The sequence below is a fragment of the Megalobrama amblycephala genome, linkage group LG19, assembly GCF_018812025.1.
Source record: "Megalobrama amblycephala isolate DHTTF-2021 linkage group LG19, ASM1881202v1, whole genome shotgun sequence".
NCBI classification, from domain to species: Eukaryota; Metazoa; Chordata; class Actinopteri; order Cypriniformes; family Xenocyprididae; genus Megalobrama; species Megalobrama amblycephala.
Genome location: NC_063062.1, coordinates 11,740,089 through 11,762,945, shown reverse-complemented (window position 1 = coordinate 11,762,945; position 22,857 = coordinate 11,740,089). Strand labels below are relative to the sequence as shown.

Sequence of the window (22,857 nt, the reverse complement as noted above, 5' to 3'; positions counted from 1 at the left end):
GTGTTTCTCAGAGTAAACATCTGGTCTCTGCACCCTCTCCCACTTCTGAATCCTGCTTTTTCTTGCCTGAGTTTAAAGTCAATTCTGTATAGAAAAACTCTACAGCATACTTTTAATGGGACTTTTAATGTGACACCATGCTAATTGTCACAGTTCTGGAGATCGCCCTTCTTGGGAAGTTTCACAATAAGGCCTTTGTTTCAGTCATCTGGTGGTTTTTATTAAATGTAACTACATTCATTAATAATTCATCAAATTCAGGTTAATTAGAGATCCCTACTTGTCATAATAACACTCTTGCACAGGAGCTACTCAACCATGTGAACATATTTTAAGAACTAGTCAACTTGTTATACAGTACATTCTGAACTCTTAAAGGCCCAAAAATGAAAATTCTGTCATTAATTACTCGCCCTCGTGTCGTTCTGCATCTGTAAGACCTTTGTTCATCTTCTGTACACAAATGAGGATCTTTTTGATGAAATCTGAGAGCTTTCTGTCCCTCCATAGAGATCCAACACAACTACCACATTCAAAATCCAGAACGGTAGTAAAGACATCATTAAAGGACGGGTTAGTTTTCCAAACGACGTTTGAGTAACAATTCTTATCAACCTACGTCTGTGATTTTGGGACTAACATCTCCGTGTTTATTACCGAGGTAGGAGTGTCTGTTTACATGTGGGCATTTCAGAAGATCACGTGTTCAGAATGCGTGGATTGCGTATGGTCATACATTTATCATCATGATTTAATAGAACTGGGTTCTTATAATAAACCCACTGGAATAAAAAGTTTTAACTTATATAATTTACACGTTATGTAATTAAGTGCAGAAATGAAAGTAATCTTACCTGAAACTGATATTACAGTAGCCAGTCTTAACGGGTTACGTGATTTGGCTCTTCTTGTTGATTTTTTTTTTTTTTTATTTCTTCGCAGTGTACCAAACACATCTACATCCATTATCGGTGCGCAAAAAGCAGAAACTTGAATACCGGCGCGATAGCGAGAGATTGTACGGTAGTTCACGTTGACCAAAACACACAAGAAAAAGCGTTTTGGAAAAAACATTTTCGGAAATCACAGACATTCGCATTCAGACGGGATTAGATTTCTCTGAGGACCGCCGAGTTTGACGAAAAACAGTAGGTAATTTGCTCTGGAATTTTTACAGAGGTCGTGTGAGAAAAAGACAGACATGGCAGATTCGGACGGGATTAAAATCTCAAAGTACGTCTGTGAAACAGAAATTTCTCTAACGTCCCCCTGTGAAACTAGTCCCGTCCGAATAGGGCTTTTGTGACTCCAGTGGTTTAACCTCAATTTTATCAAGCGCAAAGCAAGCACTTGCGTTGCTTCATAAAAATGAGGTTAAACCACTGGAGTCACATGGATTACGTTTATGATGTCTTTACCACATTCTGTATCTTGAAAGTCCCTGACAGCAACAGTGTCGGCCCAGATCTGGTCCGCGTGTAATCCACACATACCAGATGTGGGCCACACTATGCTGCTGTCAGGGGTGGTAGTTGTGTTGCTCCCAATGGAGGGACAGAAAGCTCAGATTTCATCAAAAATATCTTCATTTGTGTTCCGAAGAGGTTTTATGGGTGTGGAATGACACAAGGGTGAGTAATTAATGACAGAATTTTCATTTATGGGTGAACTAACCCTTTAAATTTTAAACAAAATATGCTCGTGTTGCAACTTCTATAAATGGGTGTACCAGATTTTCAGACATATGCTCCAGTCAAGCTAAGACACAATAACTTCACACAATGGCAAAAGAATGAAAAGGGCTAAAGTTAGTCATTGCTGAGTAAGGGATTCAAAGTCAGCTTAGGGGCATCAACATGAAGTTTAACTATCTTATAAAAGTTTGATTATCAGGATGGAATGTTTTAAATTTAGACTGATCCCACAAAACACAGAATTCAACAAATTCATTATTCATTACTGATGTTTGCACTGTTTTTAAGCAGTATTACAAAAGGAAAACGGGAAGGAATGTGATATTGAGGACATGAGGAAAAAGTTTTACAAATTTTAACAAAATGAAATCTGGGACATTTTTAAATGCCAGCTTTCCATAGTAGAATTTGCATAGCACACTGGGACATAGATGAAAAAGAATGAAATCAAAAGATTATGAACTATGATTTCCATCAAATCAAAGTACACAGAGGCACAATTTTTAAATGTGTTTATTTCTTACAGTAGCATAAAGATTAAAAACAGTCCATAATTACACAAAGACTGAGGTTGTGAAAGGAAAGAATAAGCACTGACCAATAGTCACTATATCAACACTAATGAGGAGTTAATGAGAGCAAACACAGTGGGCCACAGTGTGGATATGTACAGTCTGTGTTGAATGATTTAGAAGAGGGTTCCCTCAAATGAAGAACAGGATTCAACATTTAAGTTGATAGTGGAGTTTGTTCTACTCAAATGGACATATCTAAATACTGTAGCCTCATTTTAAACCTTTTTTTGCTGCCATTTTATTGTTTTAATTACTCAAATCGAAAGGGGAATCTACCATAAAGCCTTCAAAAAAAAAAAAAAAAAGTTCAAGCAAACAAAATGAAATTGCATCACTCACTATATCCTGGAGGCACAATCACGTGTTTGATTGTGGAAAACTAAGTAAAGGAAAGAAGCATCAAAGTCTTTACAGGCTCTGTAATGTTCATCTTATTCAGTACTTTGCAGCCTTACAACTTTGCATCATTTACGCCTACTAACAATTTAGCAAAAGATGATACGAAGTCCTAGAAAGCTCTCTCAATGTGACAATAAGGATCCAGACTGATAATTTAATGCTGAGAACATTGGCAAGAGCATAAAGAGAACAAGCCAATTTGGAATTGATCTCATCATGCAATTTGGCCACGGAACATTTCAAATGGAGAGAACAGAGAAGGTGGACATGGATAATGCAGTCTTTCAAAAACTGTTTCAGTAGGTTTGCCTGAATATCATTCAGCAGGCTACGATCCTCCTGTGGCACAAAAACAAAAAAACATCCTTCATAGCCAACTAGTACCATCTAGGATTACTGAATACTGTTAAGAGTAATACAAGAACTTCGCGAGCCAGCATTTTTCTTAATCCAAATTTTCTGAACAATACATAAAAAGCTATAACAAAAAAAAAAAAAAAAAAAAAGTCTTTGGTGACCAACTGCACATCTCAATATTCTACCTATGAGATTGCAGCCATCCTACATGTTTGTGATTTTAGAATTTCACTGTGAAACGCCCAATAATAATCCCTCAGAATAGGCTTAAATATAATAAAGCCACTGCAGCACTGTGCATTTAATATTCCCCGGTATATAACCGTCAAAAGACAATTACGCTTTATTGACAATGTATAAAAGCACTTGTGTGCCACATTTCTAAAGTTTCAGGAGACTTTTCCGGAGTGACAGCGAATGCCTGTAGGTAGCTCTTAAAATGAAGAGGGGAGAAAGTTTTCAGGCGAGAGAGGTTTTCCCACCCTGATCCCGAAGGCACGGCGCTCGGTTTAGCTTAAAAGTAGAACAGACAAGAAGATAGGATGGTGGCGCACAGGAGAAGCCGTGAATCATGTGTGGGCGGAGGACAGCTGGTGGGTAGACGATCCGTGCCCTATTTTAGAGCCCAGATTTGTGCGCACGAACGTATCAATAAATGCTCTGTAAGAAGACTAAAGGAACAATAGCATGTGTTTATGCGTCTTATAATGAGGTTAGCGGTGCTCTGGAGAGAGGATGTGTCCAGAAGCAAGGACAAGGCACGCAAGCATGTAACGTGTGTGCGTTTGCACACTGAAATAGCTGATATGTCTACATTTTGAAAAAGAACTACTGCACCTGAAAGTCAAAATTTGGACTAGTCCAAAACAAGAAAGCTACGGACCCCCAAAGGGAAATGGTGATGAAAAAAAAATATTCGAGAGAGGAAGAAAAATATATCTTTTGCATTCTCTCGGAAATGTTTTACGTTCCCCAGAGAAACCCTGCATTCGCTTGCGAAATCTCCCTCGCAAAACTTTTGCATCCCCAAGCAGCTCACAAAAACTCAAAAGTTTGAGAGTGAATGCAACGTTTCTCAGGAGAACTAACGCGAATTTCTCTGGGAACTGAAAAATTTTGCAAGCTGATGCAAAGTTTCTTGGAGAAAAGCAAAAATTTTCAAGCTAATGCAAAAATTTTCGGGCAAACACAAAAACATTTGTGTGAGATCACAAAAGCATCGAAAATATTTCCTCCCATCTAATTTTTTTCCCCCTTCGCCAGGCCCTTTAGGGCCTCCGTAGAAAACACTTGGCGGATCTTTGTTATCCTTTGTACGATCTTAAAAATGTATAATGTAATAAATTATACAAGAAGAACTATACAAATTTTAAAGGAAAAAAAAAATAATTAAAAAAAATCACCTATTGTTGATGGTAAATGACTGAACAGCAGCAAAGGAGTGTCTAGGTGCTTTCAAGAAAATATTTATCAATGCAATCCATCAATTTCACCAATATCTGTCTGTCAGCTAGTCATAAGTTGTATGGCAATGAATCAGGCTTCATAACTGAAAGCTTATATTCGGTTTCTCACAATCTAACACTTTTTTTGCCGTTGCCTTCCATCCAACACTATTACAGTAAGTTATTTAAGAGAGTAGTGTGCTGTAGATCAACAATGAAGCTCTACCACTGTTCACAGTGCATCTCTAGAACAATCACCACAGCTGTATTAGCGTTGGTTTCTAAATGTACTCCACATATTTTTAATATATTGCTCATGTGTGTTCATATTGGACAACCTCAGTGGTTTCTCTCCTGTTGAGTATTTGTCGTTCCTCCTCAGACCAGAGGAGCGATCAGTACTCAAATGTAATTAGCAAAAACAAACCAAAAAAGACAATGTTGTCCAGACTGATACAAGCACACAGTGATAGCAAACTGTTAGCAGGATCATTTCAAACACGAACAACTAAACATAAAAACTTTTTAGACGAAGTAAAGCTTGGTTTACGCCCGGTGACGTGAGGAGTCTAACTGAAGCACTGTAACAGTAGTGAAACGACCCCCCACTATGTCCAAGCTTTTAGTTAAATTGATAGTTCACCTAAAAATAAAATTCTGTCATATACTCACCCTCATGTCATTTCAAACCTGTATAAATTTTTCTTCTGTGAAACACAAAAGATAATATTTTGATAGATATCTCAAGTGGCATTTTTTCAATTCAATGAAATTCAATGGTGCAAAACAACTTTGGACCCCATTGACTTTCAGTGACAACAGTTTTTTTCAAAACATTCTTCATAATATCTTTTGTGTTTTGCAGAAGAAAGTCAATGATACAGGTTTGGAATGACATGAGGGTGAGTAAATGATGACAATTTCCTTTTTTGGGTGAACTGTCCCTTCAATGAATCACAGAGAACTACTAGAGTACGATGATACACTATGGTGATTGTTGGTCTCACTCATCTATCTGGCCTCGGCGTGAGCACGCTTAAGAGATAGGCGGGAAAGAGTTCTCGTATCATCACTATTCAACAAAAGTCATAAATATGAGTTAATACCATTCCCAGCACATATACCTAACATGCTGTTTAGTGATGAGATATTAGTGTTCCTTGCCAAGTCAAGTTCCTTGTCCTAGTTGAGGTAGGCTTGCAAGGAAAAGCACATTTACTAGCGTCTTGTCTCAAAACCACCGCATCATGGGGGATACTGCCCAGATTCCTGACCACTCAGGACAGCACAGAATGGTAATAAGATCATGAAACATTACTTCTTGATCACGTTTAACAGGCACACTAAGTGTGTCAAGTGGAAATGGGTGGTTTTGTTTATGGTAGTCCATCAGTTGGTCCATTTCTTTGCACCTGGTGCCCAGATTCACTTTCCAGGAAACACTGAGATCTTGCCAGCCTTGGCCAGCTTGTCGATGATCTGGGCCTCGAAGTCTGCATCATGGACACCTGTTTTACGAAACTCTCCAGAATAGCGGTTTTGCTCCCAATAGTGGTGCCAGTTTCCCCGACTGTCCGCCCCAAAACCAAATACATTCACCTATGGAGTCAGAGGCAAAAATTAATTCACAGTCACTGCTTGGAAAGGTATACAAAATTAAAAAATTACATTCTTTAAAAAATATAAAATACTTGAAATGTCTCTCAAAAACATATTCATATTCATATGATTTACACACACACACACACACACACACACACATATATATATCTATACTCAGGCCACTTTCTTAGGTACACCTGTTCAAGTGCTCGTTAACATGGCATCACATGGCAGCAACTCAATGCATTTAGGCATGTCTAACGGTCAAGAAGACAATCTGCTGAAGTTCAAAGTAAACCAAGGTTCACAAGTTGAACCTTGAAGCAGAAGAGCTACAGCAGCAGAAGACCACACCGGGTAACACTCCTATCAGCTAAGAACAGCAAACTGAGGCTACAATTCACACAGGCTCACCAAAATTCAACAAAAGACAACTGAAAAAAATGTCGCCTGGTCTGAGGAGTCTTGATTCTGCTGCGACATTTAGATGGTAAGGTCAGAATTTGGTGTAAACAACATGAATGATCCATCCTACCTTGTATCAACAGTCAGGCAGGTGGTGTAATAGTGTGGGGGATATTTTCTTGGCACACTTTGGGTCTCTTAGTAGCAGTTGAGCATCATTTAAACACCACAGCCTATCAGAGTATTGTTGCTGACTTTGTCCATCTCTTTATGACCACAGTGTATCATCTTCTGATGGCTACTTTCAGCAGGACAACGCGCCGTCACAAAGCTCAAATCATCTCAAACTGGTTTCTTGAACATGATGATGTGTTCACTATACTCAAATGGCCTCCACAATCACCAGATTTCAGTCCAATAGAGCATTGGGAAGTGGAGGAGCAGGAGATTCACATCACGGATGTGCAGATTTGTCCTGCAGCAACTGCGTGATGCCATCATGACCAAAATCTGAGGAATGTTTCCAGCACCTTGTTGAATCTATGCCACAAAGAATTAAGGCAGTTCTGATGGCAAAATGGGGACCAAACTAGTACTAGCAAGGTGTACCTAATAAAGTTTATATACACTATATTGCCAAAGGTTTTGGAACGCCTGCCTTTACGTGCACATGAACTTTAATGACATCTCATTCTTAATCTGCAGGGTTTAATATGAAGTTGGCCCACCCTTTGCAGCTATAACAGCCTCAACTCTTCTGGGAAGGCTTTTCACAAGGTTTAGGAGTGTGTTTATGGGAATTTTTGACCATTCTTCTAGAAGCACATTTGTGAGGTCAGGCAGTGATGTTGACGAGAAGGCCTGGCTCACAGTCTCCGCTCTAATTCATCCTAAAGGTGTTCTGTCGGGTTGAGGTCAGGACTCTGTGCAGGCCAGTCAAGTTCCTCCAGACCAACTCGCTCATCCATGTCTTTATGGACCTTGATTTGTGCACTGGTGCGCAGTCATGTTGGAACAGGAAGGGACCATCCCCAAACTGTTCCCACAAAGTTGGGAGCATGAAATTGTCCAAAATGTCTTGGTATGCTGAAGCATTAAGAGTTCCTTTCACTGGAACTAAGGGGCCAAGCCCAACCCCTGAAAAACAACCACACACCATAATCCCCTCTCCACCAAACTTTAGACTTGGCACAATGCAGTCAGGCAAGTACCATTCTCCTGGCAACTGCCAAACCCGGACGTGGCGGCGTGCTTTACACCACTGCATCCGACGCTTTGCATTGCACTTGGTGATGTAAGGCTTGAATGCAGCTGCTCGGCCATGGAAACCCATTCCATGAAGCTCTCTACACACTGTTCTTGAACTAATCTGAAGGCCACACAAAGTTTGGAGGTCTGTAGCTATTGACTCTGCAGAAAGTTGGCGACTTCTGTGCGCCTCACCATGTGCTGACCCCACTCTGTGATTTTACGTGGCCTACCACTTCGTGGCTTGAGTTGCTGTTGTTCCCAATTGCTTCCACTTTGTTATGATACCACTAACAGTTGACCGTGGAATATTTAGTAGAGAGGAAATTTCACAAATGGACTTATTGCACAGGTGGCAACCTATCACGGTACCACGCTTGAATTCACTGAGCTCCTAAGAGTGACCCATTCTTACACAAATGTTTGTAGAAGCAGTCTGCATGCATAGGTGCTTGATTTATACACCTGTGGCCATGGAAGTGATTGGAACACCCGAATTCAATGATTTGGAGGGGTGTCCCAATACTTTTGGCAATATAGTGTATTTATTTAAAATGTATTATGACACCCTAAGGTCTTACCTCATCACATACGTGTAGAGCAAAGAACAGGACAAGCATGCCAGTGGAGGGATAACGCCCATGATGATGTGTCCAGCGGTCATGGATGTATTTAAAGAAAGCTGGGTTGAAAATCTGAACCTACAGGACAATGATTACATATATAGATTTATAGCAGCACAGAGAAAACATCACTCAATGAGTGTAAAGAGTGTCTTAATTCAGAGAATATAAATCTGTGAGAGACTGGATGGGAATATATTACCTTGTCTTTATCCACACGCAGAAACTGCTTCACTGGAGCGTAAGTACTGTGAGAGAGAGAGCGAGAGAGAGAGAGAGAGAGAGAAAGAACGATTCGGAAAAATAAAGTTATAAGTCTTCCCACTTCTGACATCTCTTCATCTTTTCATAAAAACCTATGAATTGAACTGCTGCTAAAATCCTAGTGTTTTTCAGTGAAGCAAGAGTGTATTGTTGATAAAGTGCTATGATGTGTAGCAGTGTATGTGCTTTGAATGATGCATTTCTGGGTGCAGAACACTGCAGTGTGTTCATAGACAGAATATATCAATGTCTCATTGGCCATGCTGCAGCTACTATGGGATTCTACAACTAATTTGACTCAAAATTTAGGTATTGACAACTAAATTGTCATTAAATCCACGTATCCCGGTTTCACAGACTAGTCCCAGACTAAAAACATGTTTGAGCCGTTTTAACAAAGTACTGACAAAACTTAAAATATGTCAGTGCCATTATTTTGTCAAGATGCACACCAGTAATGTTTGTTTTCTAATGTTCATTTATAAAAGCTATAATGGCTATAGTGTCTGAAAACTGAACTGAAATACTAATGAGATACTAATTATTAATACTAATTATTTATGAGATGTCACTATAATGACTTTAAAAAAAAAGAAAAGTTTTTTTTTTTTTAATACAAAACAATTTATAATAAAAAATAAGATTTGAATTAAAAAAAAAGAAAAGAAAAAAAAAACAATTTAGGTAGAGACATCCAATTTTTCATTAAATCCAGTGTCTGAAAACTGAACAACTAATTTATCGAATACATTTTACATCTTTGTTTTACCATGTTAGAGTGACATAAAATAAGAAAAAAAGAAAATTAAAAGAAAGAAAAAAAATGAATATTTAAAAATAAGATTTAAATAAAATAAAATAAAATAAAAAAAGCAAATAAAAGCAAAAAAACAAAATACAAGAAAATAAAATAAGTTTAGGCATTGACAATCAATTTTTTTTATTAAATCCACAGTCTGAGAACTGAACAACTAATTTATCGAAGGGATGTCACACTATTATGTCTTTTTGTACCATGTTAAAATTAAATAATATAAATGAAATTCAAAAGGAAAGAAAAAAAAAAAGAAATTAAAAGAAAGAAATTTAATTTAAAAAAAAAAATCATTTAAAAGAAAAAGCCATCTGGCTTTTTTTTATTTTTTTATTTTTGTGTGTGTCTGTGTTATAGTGCTCACAAGCGGATCTGGCCAGTGGAGAGGGCACTTGTGATCCACAACAAGTCGAGAGTCTTGAAGGGCACCAGCACAAAGCTCACGTTGGCCGCCAGGTTTTTGGCACTCTCTGGGTACATGAAGTGGTGTGTGGTACGGCTGCCGGCATCCTCTTCGTACCCTACAGTGGGGGCCAGGTTCATCCTGGAACACACAGATCCAATTGAATTAGACCGTGAAAACCCTCTCTCACTTTCACTGAAACAAGCCGTATTACTTTGGCATTTCATTATTTTCCCCACAAGAGAGTAAAATGAACAAACAGAAAGTGCATTCACGTTGACAGCAGGGAACCGTCGCCACTCATTGTAACTGCATAGAAAAGAGTAACCAGGATATTATTTGAAATTCTTGTTTTGTGTTCCACAGAAGAAGACAAAAATATAAGGGTTTGGAATGACATGACAGGGTATCTGCAATGTTGTTAAAATGAAATAAATTTAAGACCTTTTAAGATCTGCATAAATAAAATGAATACTGTAACGTAACTGTAATGTATCTTAGCTTCTTTTAATTAAACAGGCTGGGGCACACATTCAACTGCACATATTCATTTTCATTTGTGATTAAAATATATATAAAATTTTTTTAAAAAAATATAATGTATATATTTTTTTATTCTGGCATGATTTTATAACATCATATATTAACATAGTTTTAATACAATTTTTTGCACTATGTGTAGAAGTCCATTGCTATGTTATGAGAAAGAATTTCCGGAAAAATTAATTTCATTGGTGTCATTCGGAGTAACCAATATAAAGGGACCATTTTGGATCGTCATGTAGTCAGTATCATGTGACAGGATGTGATATGATTCAGACACCTGTACAGGACCACATGGTCATGAAGCAAAGTTCATGTTTTCACTTTCTCATACACATGTCCCGAAACATCAGGTCATTCAGTACAACCACTATAAAACATGGGAAATGTTGTAAAATTTTAAAACTAACTTGTACTAAATATAAAATGTTTGATTGTCCTTTTGCTAGCTAACTAACTAGCCATCAGCCTGTTAGCATTGTTTGAAAATATCATTCAGTATAACCAAAAGTGTCATTCGGTAAAACCAAAATTTTGGTTAAACCAAATTACTTAATTTTATCTCCATTATGTTTTTTTACACTTTTAAAAACCTTTTTCGTCAATGACCCATATACTTAAGTACTGAAATTGGTACATGTACAAATGTCAATAAATATTAATTAGAGGTCAATCAATATTGGATTTTGTTGATACTATAATGCATTTTAAAAGGCAAAAAAAAAAAAAGATACTGGTAAGATACTAGTAAAATCTGTATATTGAATTTAATGTTCAAATTTTAAATGCCATATACAGTTTCATACAGTTTTAATGTCACCAAAATTAAAAATACAGCAAGGTTCTTATTTTGAAAATGTCTATGCTTTACCATTGCTGGCTGCTCATTCAAAAAGATGTGGGAAATAATATGCATTCAACCATCTACAACATACTAGTACAAACCCGATTCCAAAAAAGTTGGGACGCTGTACAAATTGTGAATAAAAACAGAATGCAATGGTGTGGAAGTTTCAAATTTCAATATTTTATTCAGAATACAACATAGATGATATTGATGACATATCAAATGTTTAAACTGAGAAAATGTATCATTTTAAGGTAAAAATAAGTTGATTTTAAATTTCATGCCATCAACACATCTCAAAAAAGTTGGGACAAGGCCATGTTTACCACTGTGTGGCATCCCCTCTTCTTTTTATAACAGTCTGCAAATGACTGGGGACTGAGGAGACAAGTTGCTCAAGTTTAGGAATAGGAATGTTGTCCCATTCTTGTATAATACAGGCTTCTAGTTGCTCAACTGTCTTAGGTCTTCTTTGTCGCATCTTCCTCTTTATGATGCGCCAAATTGATGCAGTATGTGGTCTGGCATTGTCATGCTGGAAAATGCAAGGTCTTCCCTGAAAGAGACGACATCTGGATGGGAGCATATGTTGTTCTAGATCTTGGATATACCTTTCAGCATTGATGGTGCCTTTCCAGATGTGTAAGCTGCCCATGCCACACGCACTCATGCAACCCCATACCATCAGAGATGCAGGCTTCTGAACTGAGCGCTGATAATAAGCCAGTTTTCCAAAAACAACTTCAAATTTTGATTCATCTGACCACAGAACAGTTTTCCACTTTGCCACAGTCCATTTTAAATGAGCCTTGACCCAGAGAAAACGCCTGCACTTCTGGATCATGTTTAGATACGGCTTCTTTTTTGACCTATAGAGTTTTAGCCGGCAACGGCGAATGGCACGGTGGATTGTGTTCACCGACAATGTTTTCTGGAAGTATTCCTGAGCCCATGTTGTGATTTCCATTACAGTAGCATTCCTGTATGTGATGCAGTGCCGTCTAAGGGCCCGAAGATCACGGGCATCCAGCATGGTTTTCCGGCCTTGACCCTAACTCACAGAGATTGTTCCAGATTCTCTGAATCTTTGGATGATGTTATGCACTGTAGATGATAACTTCAAACTCTTTGCAATTTTTCTCTGAAAAACTCCTTTCTGATATTGCTCCACTATTTTTCGCCGCAGCATTGGGGAAATTGGTGATCCTCTGCCCATCTTGACTTTTGAGAGACACTGCCACTCTGAGAGGCTCTTTTTATACCCAATCATGTTGCCAATTGACCTAATAAGTTGCAAATTGGTCCTCCAGCTGTTCCTTATATGTACATTTAACTTTTCCGGCCTCTTATTGCTACCTGTCCCAACTTTTTTGGAATGTGTAGCTCTCATGAAATCCAAAATGAGCCAATATTTGGCATGACATTTCAAAATGTCTCACTTTCAACATCTGATATGTTATCTATATTCTATTGTGAATAAAATATAAGTTTATAAGATTTGTAAATTATTGCATTCCTTTTTTTATTCACAATTTGTACAGTGTCCCAACTTTTTTGGAATCAGGTTTGTATATAAATACTGTCATAATTCATCAACAGCAGATCATAAGCAGCAACGGTTGACCATTATTGGCATAAATGCATGATATTTGACTGCACAGCGCTCACATTTAATTAAATCACCTTTGAAGTTTAATAATTACATTAGGCCATATTGCAGTTCATTCCCAAATTTAAGACCTTGATAATTAAGACTTTTGTTATACCATTTAAGATATTTAAAACCTTTTATGGCCTTAAATTTGATTAAACTGATTTTAAGACATTTTAAGACTTAAGGACCCACGGGGACCCTGCATGAGGATGAATAAATGACACAATTTTCATTTTTGGGTGAGCTATTCCTTTAAGAGAGACAGACTGCAAGAGACTAGCAAGATGATGGAGAGAGGGTGGATCAGACAGGAACTCAGACAGGGTCCGTGTCTATTCAGGAGACACGTCTGTTGCGCCAATGGATTTCTGAGCTTCCATTTCACAGCTCATGTCCTCTCAACAAAATGCTCTGATTAGAAAAAAACCCTGCTACCATTTCTCATTCTCTATCTGTATCCTACATGTATTCACTCAAATTCAGAGAACTACTTACATCACCAAGATTTTGTAACATGTAGAATTACAAGCTTGTATTCAGGCAGCAGGACTTTAAAAAGCTTTAGATGTAAGTCCTGGAGATTTTAATGCAAAACAACAAATGTACATGTCCGCCTGTTTCTCTCTTTATCTTCTTAAGATTCAAAGCTTGTCTTAAAGCCAGAGAGATGATTTACCAATCAAATCTCAAGTGTTATCTTATATCATCAATCTTTAATACACACAGGCCAAAGAACATGGCTTAAACTTGAATACTCATTTAACATAAAAAGAAATCACAAGGAAGGTTTATTATTCTAGTTTAGTTTAGTTTAGTAGTAGTACATAGCAATGATTTTCACAGCTGCCCTCAAAGTAAAATAATCTAAAGAATTTTTTATATATATACACATGTATATTAAAAATAAATAATAAAAAAAAAGTTATTTTCACAGAACATTTACACCAGTATGTAATATAGGATGCCAACTGATTACAAGCAAAGTACTGTTTAATTACCATTAAAAAACCTTTCAGACAATGGAAACCTATATGAGCCAATAAACAGCAACAGCAAACTGTGGAAAAAAGCTCATACCATCTCTTAAACTGTTAAAATGAAATCAGACAGCAGTTAAACAAATATAGAGATGAGGAGACAGCTGCTGTAGGCCAGAAGAAAGAGATGGATTCGGAGGAGGACGGGATTAATTTAAGACTTCACTGAAATAGCACCTCAATTTATACCTCCATCTCTTTCAGCCTCTCCGTCTCTCTGATCTCTACGAAACACACTGTTCTGCCTCCCCAAGGCCATTATTTTACTCTTTTCTTTAAGCAGCAATACACACATTTTGCCCTTTTCCATGTTCATTCGACTGAAACCTGCAATTGCAAATGTCAATCCACCATATCTGGCTGTGATCAGCGTCCCAGAAAACAGGACTATTATCGCATAATAAAACTAAGGCGAATATTACTGATTTAAAAACCAATTCCATAAGCTATAAAATAAATAAATATGTGTCATTCTTTCATCAAAGGTCTTGCTCTAGCAATGTTCTGTTGATTCCTCAATTTATTCTTTAAAAGATGATGTACTTCTTTCAATGTTAAATTATTATAATAAATCTTCTATAGTAACGAGTAATTTATTTGCAGCTTTATGTTTATTGAAAAATTTAAACACTGTGGAAAAGTGCTTTCAAAACATTGCTTTGTTCGTTTGCATATCCTGATCAGCCTGAAATCAGCCAGATGAACTCAACCAATGTTCTAAATTTGGAACAGGACTATGGAATTGATCAACCAATGGAAAATGATGATTAAAAGGCACAATATGTAAGATTTTTGGATTTAAAAAAAAACAAAAAAAACAAAAAACAAAAAAAACCACTAAAACAATGTTTTATATTTTGTTGACTTGTGTACTTACATTATCCCAAATGTTTCCAAGAATGTTAAATCCAGAGAAATAAGCAATTTTAACCAGGATACGGACTATGTCCGTGCGTCGCCTGTCAATGACATCATACTCACATTACCCTAGATTTCCAGTTTTAATTTGTAGAAACCATGGAAACACCAAAAACACTTTAGTATATTATGTTTTTATTAGAGAGATGAACAACTGTTTGAATACATTCATCGACAAAAAAACTGAATCATGTTATATAGCTCAAAACAGTAAGTCTTATTGTTTAAATTTTGTTTTCTTGATTTACCGCAAATACCATGTTTTACCATGCCTAATATTGATCTAGCTTACTGCAGTGTGGAACAAGTGTCTCATAGCAGCCGCCGAGTAAATGCACAGAGTAGCATTATAACAACTTTAAACACATAAATGTATCTAATATGATAAACGGCGCTGTGTTACCCACATACTCACGACCGGAAGCAGCAGAAGCGGTCATCTGCAGCATAATAAAAGCTCCACTGCTCTTCAAGCCGTGTCGTTGTGACGCGCTTGTCTCTCTTTAGCAATCACTTCAGCGGCCTTGTTTCTCTCCAACGCACCCTGCTTCATACCACAGTAACGTTAATAAATCTTTAATACATTAGCTCATCCATTAATATGATTTCTGCCCGAGCCCTGTCAGATTCTTTTCCACCGGCTGTAGACACGAAGACGACACCTCCCATAATTTCGCGAAATCAGACGTTATCAAGCTACACCTTTGTTCTGAATAAGCGACCTCTAGCGGCAAAAGTTACATATTGTGCCTTTAAGAAAACCTGTTTTAAAAAAATCGTTTGTCACTTTGTTTAAGGCCACTAGAAGTACAGAAATTTTTAATTATAATTATTTAAACAAAAAAAATAAAATCTGAACTGAAAGATAATAGCATTAAATTAAAAAAAAAAAACAATATACAAAACTATTAAAACCCTGCTTGACAAACTCATCCTGAATACAAAGGCACAGTTTACATTTTTATATCTTGTTTCAAAACCCAATCATAATCTTGAATGTGTATTTAAAATCCATTTCGAAAGACTATTTTCTTTCCTTACTTCTTTTCCCATTGGCATTTCAAGACTCACCTCATAATGAAGTCATGGCCATCAATCACTGGACCGTAACCCGCCCCGCGGAGGTTGCCTGAATTCCCCACCACGGCACAGCGCAGACAGCGGGCAGGGTCCCACGAACCGTATGGGGAACGGCCTGGAATGACCTGGAACAGCCTCTGTAGAACTTGCTGGATGTTGTGGGGTTTGAATTGAGGCTGCAACATCTGTACAGGGCCCAGAGGGAAGAGAAGGGAGGGAGGGAGGAAGAAAGAAAGGAACTGACATAAGGTTGGGCAGTTATCTTAACTTCAAACCATCTGCACACCTGCATGTGCACACATGCATACTAAAATAAACATCCAGGCAGCCAATTAGCTGCTGTAGCCCTCTGCAATGATGAATGAAAAAAGATCTAACAAAAACACAGTCAAGACCAGACCTAAAATCTTTCCTTTTGTATTTTACTGACATTCCTTCATGACATGGCGTCCTTCCAAACAACCCCTTCTGACTCTCTCCCAGTTTTCTCTCCCTTCTTTCTCCTCCTCCTCACTGTCCCTGTTGCCAATAATTGGCAGAGTTTATCAGGTCTCCATTGCACCTAATAATTCTTAGCAGATGTTCTCTGGGTACAGATGCCAACCACTGATTTTACTCTCTGCCCATCCACATGATGGGAGCCATATACATATACTACTATTCAAAGTTGGGATCTGTAAGATGTTTTATACTTTCTTAGATTAATACTTTTATTCAGAAAGTGTGTTTTAAATTGATCAAAAAAAAAAAAAACTTTGCACATTGTTATTTTTAAAGGCACAATATGTAAATTTTCGCAACTAGAGGCAAAAGGGAAAAAGAATCCAACAGGACTCGGGCAGAAATGTTCATGGATGGGATTATTAATGTTACTGTAGAATGAAGCGAGCCGGGCCGAGTGATGTTGGAGCTGAACGAGGCCGCTGGGGCGATTGCTAATGAGAGACGAGCGCTACACGCGGCTCGAGAGCAGCAGAACTTTTATTATGCCGCACTCGCTGCTTCCACTTCTGCCGGTCAAGCGTATGTGGGGTAACGCAGCGCTGTTTTATCATATTAGATACATTTGAGTATGTTGAAAATGAGGTTATAACGCATGTTTGCTTGGCAGTTGCAATGAGACACTTGTTGCAAACTGCAATAAGCTAGATCGATATTAGAATATCATATTAAAGGATTAGTCCACTTTTAAATACACTTTTCCTGATAAATTTACTTTAATTTAAATTTTTGAAACCATGGAAACACCAAAAAATGCTTGAATATATTGTTTTATTAGACAAGGGAACAACTGTTTGGATACATTCATAGACAGAAAACTAATCATTGTTTTATAGCTGAACACAGCACGTCTTATTGTTTGATTCTCGTTTTCTGGATTATATTAAAGGATTAGTCCACTTTTAAATACACTTTTCCTGATAAATTTACTCACCCCCATGTCATCCAAGATGTTCATGTCTTTCTTTCGTCAGTCGAAAAGAAATGAAGGTTTTTGAGGAAAACATTCCAGGATTTTTCTCCTTACAGTGGATTTCAATGGCTACCAACAGATTCTACGCCTTCCCTATTCTACTTACAGAAAGAACGCGGTGCCAGTTTCGTTTTTTTCCGTAACTTGAATAGGGAAGGTGTAGGACATTCAGCGTAAGCGTTATGAAGAATGCGGAAGCGGAAAGTACGTTCAAGGCGATATTTTGTTTATAAAGCATAAACGGTTGTATGTTTTTCGAAAATGACCGATCGATTCGCTAGATAAGACCCTTATTACTCATCTGGTATCGTTTAAAGCCCTTGAAGCTGCACTGAAACTGTAATTTTGACCTTCAACCTGTTGGTAGCCATTGAAATCCACTGTAAGGACAATAATCCTGGAATGTTTTCCTCAAAAACTTTCATTTCTTTTCGACTGAAGAGAGAAAGACATGAACATCTTGGATGACATGGGGGTGAGTAAATTTATCAGGAAAAGTGTATTTAAAAGTGGACTAATCCTTTAATATAATCCAGAAAACGAGAATCAAACAATAAGACGTGCTGTGTTCAGCTATAAAACAATGATTAGTTTTCTGTCTATGAATGTATCCAAACAGTTGTTCCCTTGTCTAATAAAACAATATATTCAAGCATTTTTTGGTGTTTCCATGGTTTAAAAAAAAAAAAAAGGAAATCGAGGGTAACACAGGTATGATCGTCATTGATAGGCGACGCAAGGACAAGGTCTGTGTCCTGGTTAAAGTTGCTTATTTCTCTGGATTTAAAAATTCTTTGGAACATTTGGGATAATCAAGTCAACAAAATATATAACACTGTTCCAGTGGTTTTTGGATATTTTGATCCACAAATCTTACATATTGTGCCTTTAATAAATGCTGTTCATTAGAACTTTCTATTTATCAAGGAATCCTGAAAAAAGGAAATCACTAATATATTATACAGAACAATTGGTTTAAACATTGATAACAGTAAGAAATTCTTCTTGAGTACAAAATCAGCATATTAGAATGATTTCTGAAGGATCATGTGACACTGAATACTGGAGTAATGATGCTGAAAATTCAGCTTTGCATCACGGGAATAAATAACATTTTAAAATACCTTAAAACAGAAAACAGTTTTTGTTCATTGAAATAATACTTCACAATATTACTGATTTTGTGGTATTTTTGATCAAATAAATCCATCCTTGGTGAGCATTAGAGACTTTTCTCAAAAACATGGATTGCAATTTGAAATGGAATAACAGGATCAGGAATTTAATTAATTGCAATTCAGAAACTTTGACTAATTTCATTAGTCCAATGACAAAACAAATTATAAAATTAGTTTTGAATAATTATGCCCATTATACACTGATATGAAAAATACATTTTTTTGTTTAGACATTTTCTATAGTGCAATAGAGCTGTCCAAGATGTCCAATACTGCCAAAACAATTAACAGTCATTTTAATTGTAATTTAATTTATTTTTTTTAACCAGTAAGCATCTACCTAGCAAACCCTCCAGCATTGTTACAGCATGTTTTTGTAAATTCTGTAGTTTCCATAAGTGCAAGCATTTTCCCAACCCTCATCCCCCAAATCTTTCTGCTTCTTTTGCTTAATGCAGTCTGGCACCCTCCCTGCTTTTAATTTACTTATATTACAGACTAACACTTTTCAGCTGACACACTTTTTTCAGACATTACTCATGTTCCCTTGGCTTCGTGTCACTTAAACATGATGCATAAGCACAATTGCAGAGCACTAAAATCTCTCGTTTAAAGGAAAGAAGCACAAAATAAGGTCTCTTAATTAAGGACAGTGGGAGTTTATATGAAACGGTTTTGCAGTCATTTCATTTTGTTTTTACCATTTAGTTAGTGCAAGCGGTCAAAAGCATTTCACGAAATCGAACCACAACAAAGTCTAACCACGTCAAGGGAATGGATTCCTAATGCTAAAAGCAGCAAATGAGTAACCATAAGATCACTTACCACCCACCAGTAGTACACGTCTGAAGGCAGCTGGATGTTGTCCCGAATCCACACGGGCGAGATGTCCGGGTCATAGTTCTCGTCGAACCAGTCGGAAACGCCTGGGTCGCCCACGCACCGAGAGCAGGCACATGTCTTCTGCTGAGCGCTCTCGGCTGGGATCACCTGGTGGGAACCAGCATAGCTGGGCACTAGCTTAACTCTGTGTGACTCTTCCCATCCAGGGGGCTCAAAGTAAGGCAGGCCGGCTCCTCCTCTTAGGGAGAAGGAGAAGAAGAGTGAGGTGAGAAATAGGAGGGCAAGGGATCCCAAGACCACGCAGAAGCGCAGGGAGCATCGCATTCCCCCGCGTTCTCCTGCCGCCGCAGCTCCAACGGGCGCCCAGGGCCTCAGTTCTCCCGTCCTCTGAGTCCGTGCCCATGCGGCCCATCCCCAACCCCAGCCCAAGCCCAAGCGTCCCTCTCGCTGCGGAGGCACAGACGGCATGCGTCCGCCCCACTGCCATGAACCGGCCCCTGCCACCGTGCCAAACCTTGACTCAGTGCTACTCTGCGTACTGAGCGACACAGGCTTTAAACCCAAAAGTGTGTGAATCTCACAAAATTGTGCACCTGTGAACTGCCACTGCTGATCTTCCGTCTGTCAGTCTTCTCTTTCAATGTGTCACTGCTGCCGTGGAGTGTTTTACCGCTCTTTATTTTCGCTCTCTTCCCCCTACACTATGGGATCTCCTCCAGCTCTCCCTTTCACGCTTCTGAACTGCCACGGTTCAAACGCACACCAGTCTTTCGCCTCTAAAAAATCAGTCTGCTTGTAGGCGTGTGTGTGATCTGCTCTATTCTCCTTGCAGTGACAGTTGGAAGAATAGCCTTCTCTGTGGTTTTGACATCTCAGTGCCAGACAAGCTAGGCTGTCATCCGTGTCTGTTCCATTACAGTCCTCTACGAGTCCAAGTTTGTCACTGTAATCTGGTTTGTCCGCGTCTGAGCGCTTCGTCTACCGAGCCATCGTGCTGAACTTCACAGCCAAAGGAGGAAAAGGGTGGAGTTTTCTCACAGACTTGTAATGAAGCTCTTTTGCAGTCATCTTGAATAGCTTTATATTATACAACACTTTCTAAACTCATTCCGTCTCATTCATTTCGCAGTCGTATCCTGTGAGTTACTTTAAGTGCAGAGACATGCCACCGCAGTTGTCCCCTTGTGGTGTCTTCAATGAAAGCAGCTTTGCAGATTCAACTATGAGGAATTTATTTCTCTGCTGCTCTTCAGTCCCAACGGTTTCACTTCCCAATTGTCTGGAAAACAGTAGTGGGGATTAAACATTCCAGTCTAGCTGAGCACTTTAGGACATTCTACATCATAGTTTGAGCACTATCTCCAGATCAGTAAAAATGAATCAAATAAAAACTAGAGGAAAAGATGGCTATAAAGACGATTAAAAGAATTTAAGGGCTCAACCACAAAAAAAAAGGGATACGAGCGCCAAGGAGCTGGATTATAGAAAAAGGCGAACAAAAAATGGCATCAGATTTTCTTCTAACACTGCATTTGTCTAGCGGCTAGAGGAGTACGTGATCAGTCGAGTGCATGCGAATGTGTGTTGTGTCGCAGGATTCGCCTGCCAATTTCACAATGACAGCTCTTAACGGAATTGGTGAGGTGGAGAACTCGGATTTCAACAAGGCAATGTGCCCTGACCTGCTGTTGTCCTGTAATCTCCAAATCTATAATCTCTGGGATGCTGCTGGCCCACCTGTGCGAGCTCTTTCTCTCTGCCAGTTTGCTGCCGAGAAAACCCGTCAGTCCGAGAGCGTGCAGTGCATCAGGATCATAGTGGAATCCAGATGCTGGTGTCTACAGCTGCTCTTCTTGATTAAGGGTGACCTTCCAAACTACAGGCTAACAGACAGATAGACAAGTGTAGAATTATGTAGTGCATATCAAGACAGTGATACAATTCATTGTTATTATTATAAGCTATGTAGATTTTTTTTTTTTAGTATTAGCCTACGCAAATTCTAAGACGGATTTTCATATTCAAATGTTCAGAAAACTGGCAAAAAGGCACAGAATATTGGCATGCATGATTAAAACCAAATATTTCATCACCGTTACATTCCAAGATGTGACTTTTTCCACATTTAATACAAATTACAACAATATGTGCACAGAAAAATAAAGCAGTGTTTTGTAAAACATTAAATGTATGTTATGGTGTTTCAGTGTACCACAATTACAAATGTAAAGTCTGAGACACACTGAAAGGATTTTGCAAAACTAAGGAAAAAGTTATAAAAATTAATAAGAAAATTAAGATTCTGCACTATTTCTAGGTCACCAACATAAGCAAATTTCTGACAGTAATGCTGACATTTTCAATGCTTCCAATCTTGCTTCAAACAAGATTAGATCAAGAGCTGCTGTCATTAAAGTAAAAGAGAGACAAACCAAATACTAAGAAATTCTGCCAGAAATTTCAGTCCAACATCACTCAAATTTGATCCTGATAAATAATTTGCAAATAAAAATATCGTATTAAATTACAAAAGATAGAAAATAAATGCATTTTCATTAGTGGTCTCAGACTTTTTGCTGAATACAAGTATGGTAACAATTGAGAAAAAAAAAGCATAGTAATATAAATAAGAATTAGCTGTCCTAACACATCAAAAGATGCTGCTCTTATAATTGCTCTTTATATTTGTGCAATTTCTCCCTTCTACTCGTATTTTATTTTCCAAGCCCTCTTTGTCCCTCTCGTTCACTGACTTTTCATTTTCATCATCTTCACCGATATCTGTCCCTCACACACATTTTATGAAGGCACCACAGTTGAAGTGTTTCTATCTTTGGGGCTCTCTTGTGACCACTGATTTCTGTTGAATATTCTCTATAGAGCATCTGCTGAGCTAAATTACCAGAGCTGAATATGTGGAGCACCAGTTCAGGCACCATAAAAGGACACGAACTTCACACTGCTGTCACAAAATACCACCAACCAATTTGTACATGTTTAAGTCACACAACATTGATTTAAATGCATATTTATAAGAAATACTCACAGGTATAGTTTGACAGTGAAGACAATGAAATAATACATCTTTAAACACATCAGTTTGTTGCCAACAACAGTTCAATCGTGGACTTAGAAGAATATTGATATACCAAACAAACAGGTGGCTCGTGCTGCATTCACTGTGGCTACAGATTAAATCACGTGATTGTGATTGCACGCGTGGGCGAGCCGCTCGAGATCACATAATGCTCTCCCCTTCCACTCCAATTAGAAAAATGAATTTCAGATTTCATTTTCTCCGGCAGTAGTAAATGCCTACTTCTTTGAGTGAGACGTTCTCACCCTTAAACTTCTTTTTAGACGCCCACAGTATGAAGAGAGAAACAGCGAAATAGACTGCATACAAAGTCGTTTAATGCTGCTACAGAAATTCCAGTTTAATGTTTATTTCTGC

The 22,857-nt window shown here is 38.0% G+C and overlaps 1 protein-coding gene across 1 annotated transcript; it reads right to left on the bottom strand.

Moving 5' to 3' along the window:
- Nucleotides 1-2,191: 2,191 nt before the first annotated feature.
- On the bottom strand, nt 2,192-22,857 carry st3gal2 (ST3 beta-galactoside alpha-2,3-sialyltransferase 2). The gene is made up of 8 exons (XM_048167708.1): nt 22,450-22,857; nt 21,141-21,286; nt 19,386-20,682; nt 15,900-16,093; nt 9,791-9,970; nt 8,551-8,596; nt 8,307-8,426; nt 2,192-6,069 (listed from the first exon to the last, which is right to left on the bottom strand). Exons 3-8 carry the CDS (start codon nt 19,869-19,871, stop codon nt 5,896-5,898), a joined length of 1,200 nt encoding a protein of 399 aa, XP_048023665.1. The 5' UTR covers nt 19,872-20,682; nt 21,141-21,286; nt 22,450-22,857; the 3' UTR covers nt 2,192-5,895.

What these genes read in the sequence shown, in the direction of transcription:
- st3gal2 (XM_048167708.1), bottom strand. Translation starts at nt 19,871, where the DNA reads ATGCCGTCTGTGCCTCCGCAGCGAGAGGGACGCTTGGGCTTGGGCTGG. An exon ending in GGCCATGACTTCATTATGAG is followed by an intron (nt 9,971 to 15,899) that starts GTGAGTCTTGAA and finishes TGTGTGTTCCAG; the next exon opens with GATGAACCTGGCCCCCACTG. An exon ending in CTCTACACGTATGTGATGAG is followed by an intron (nt 6,070 to 8,306) that starts GTAAGACCTTAG and finishes CTGACTCCATAG; the next exon opens with GTGAATGTATTTGGTTTTGG.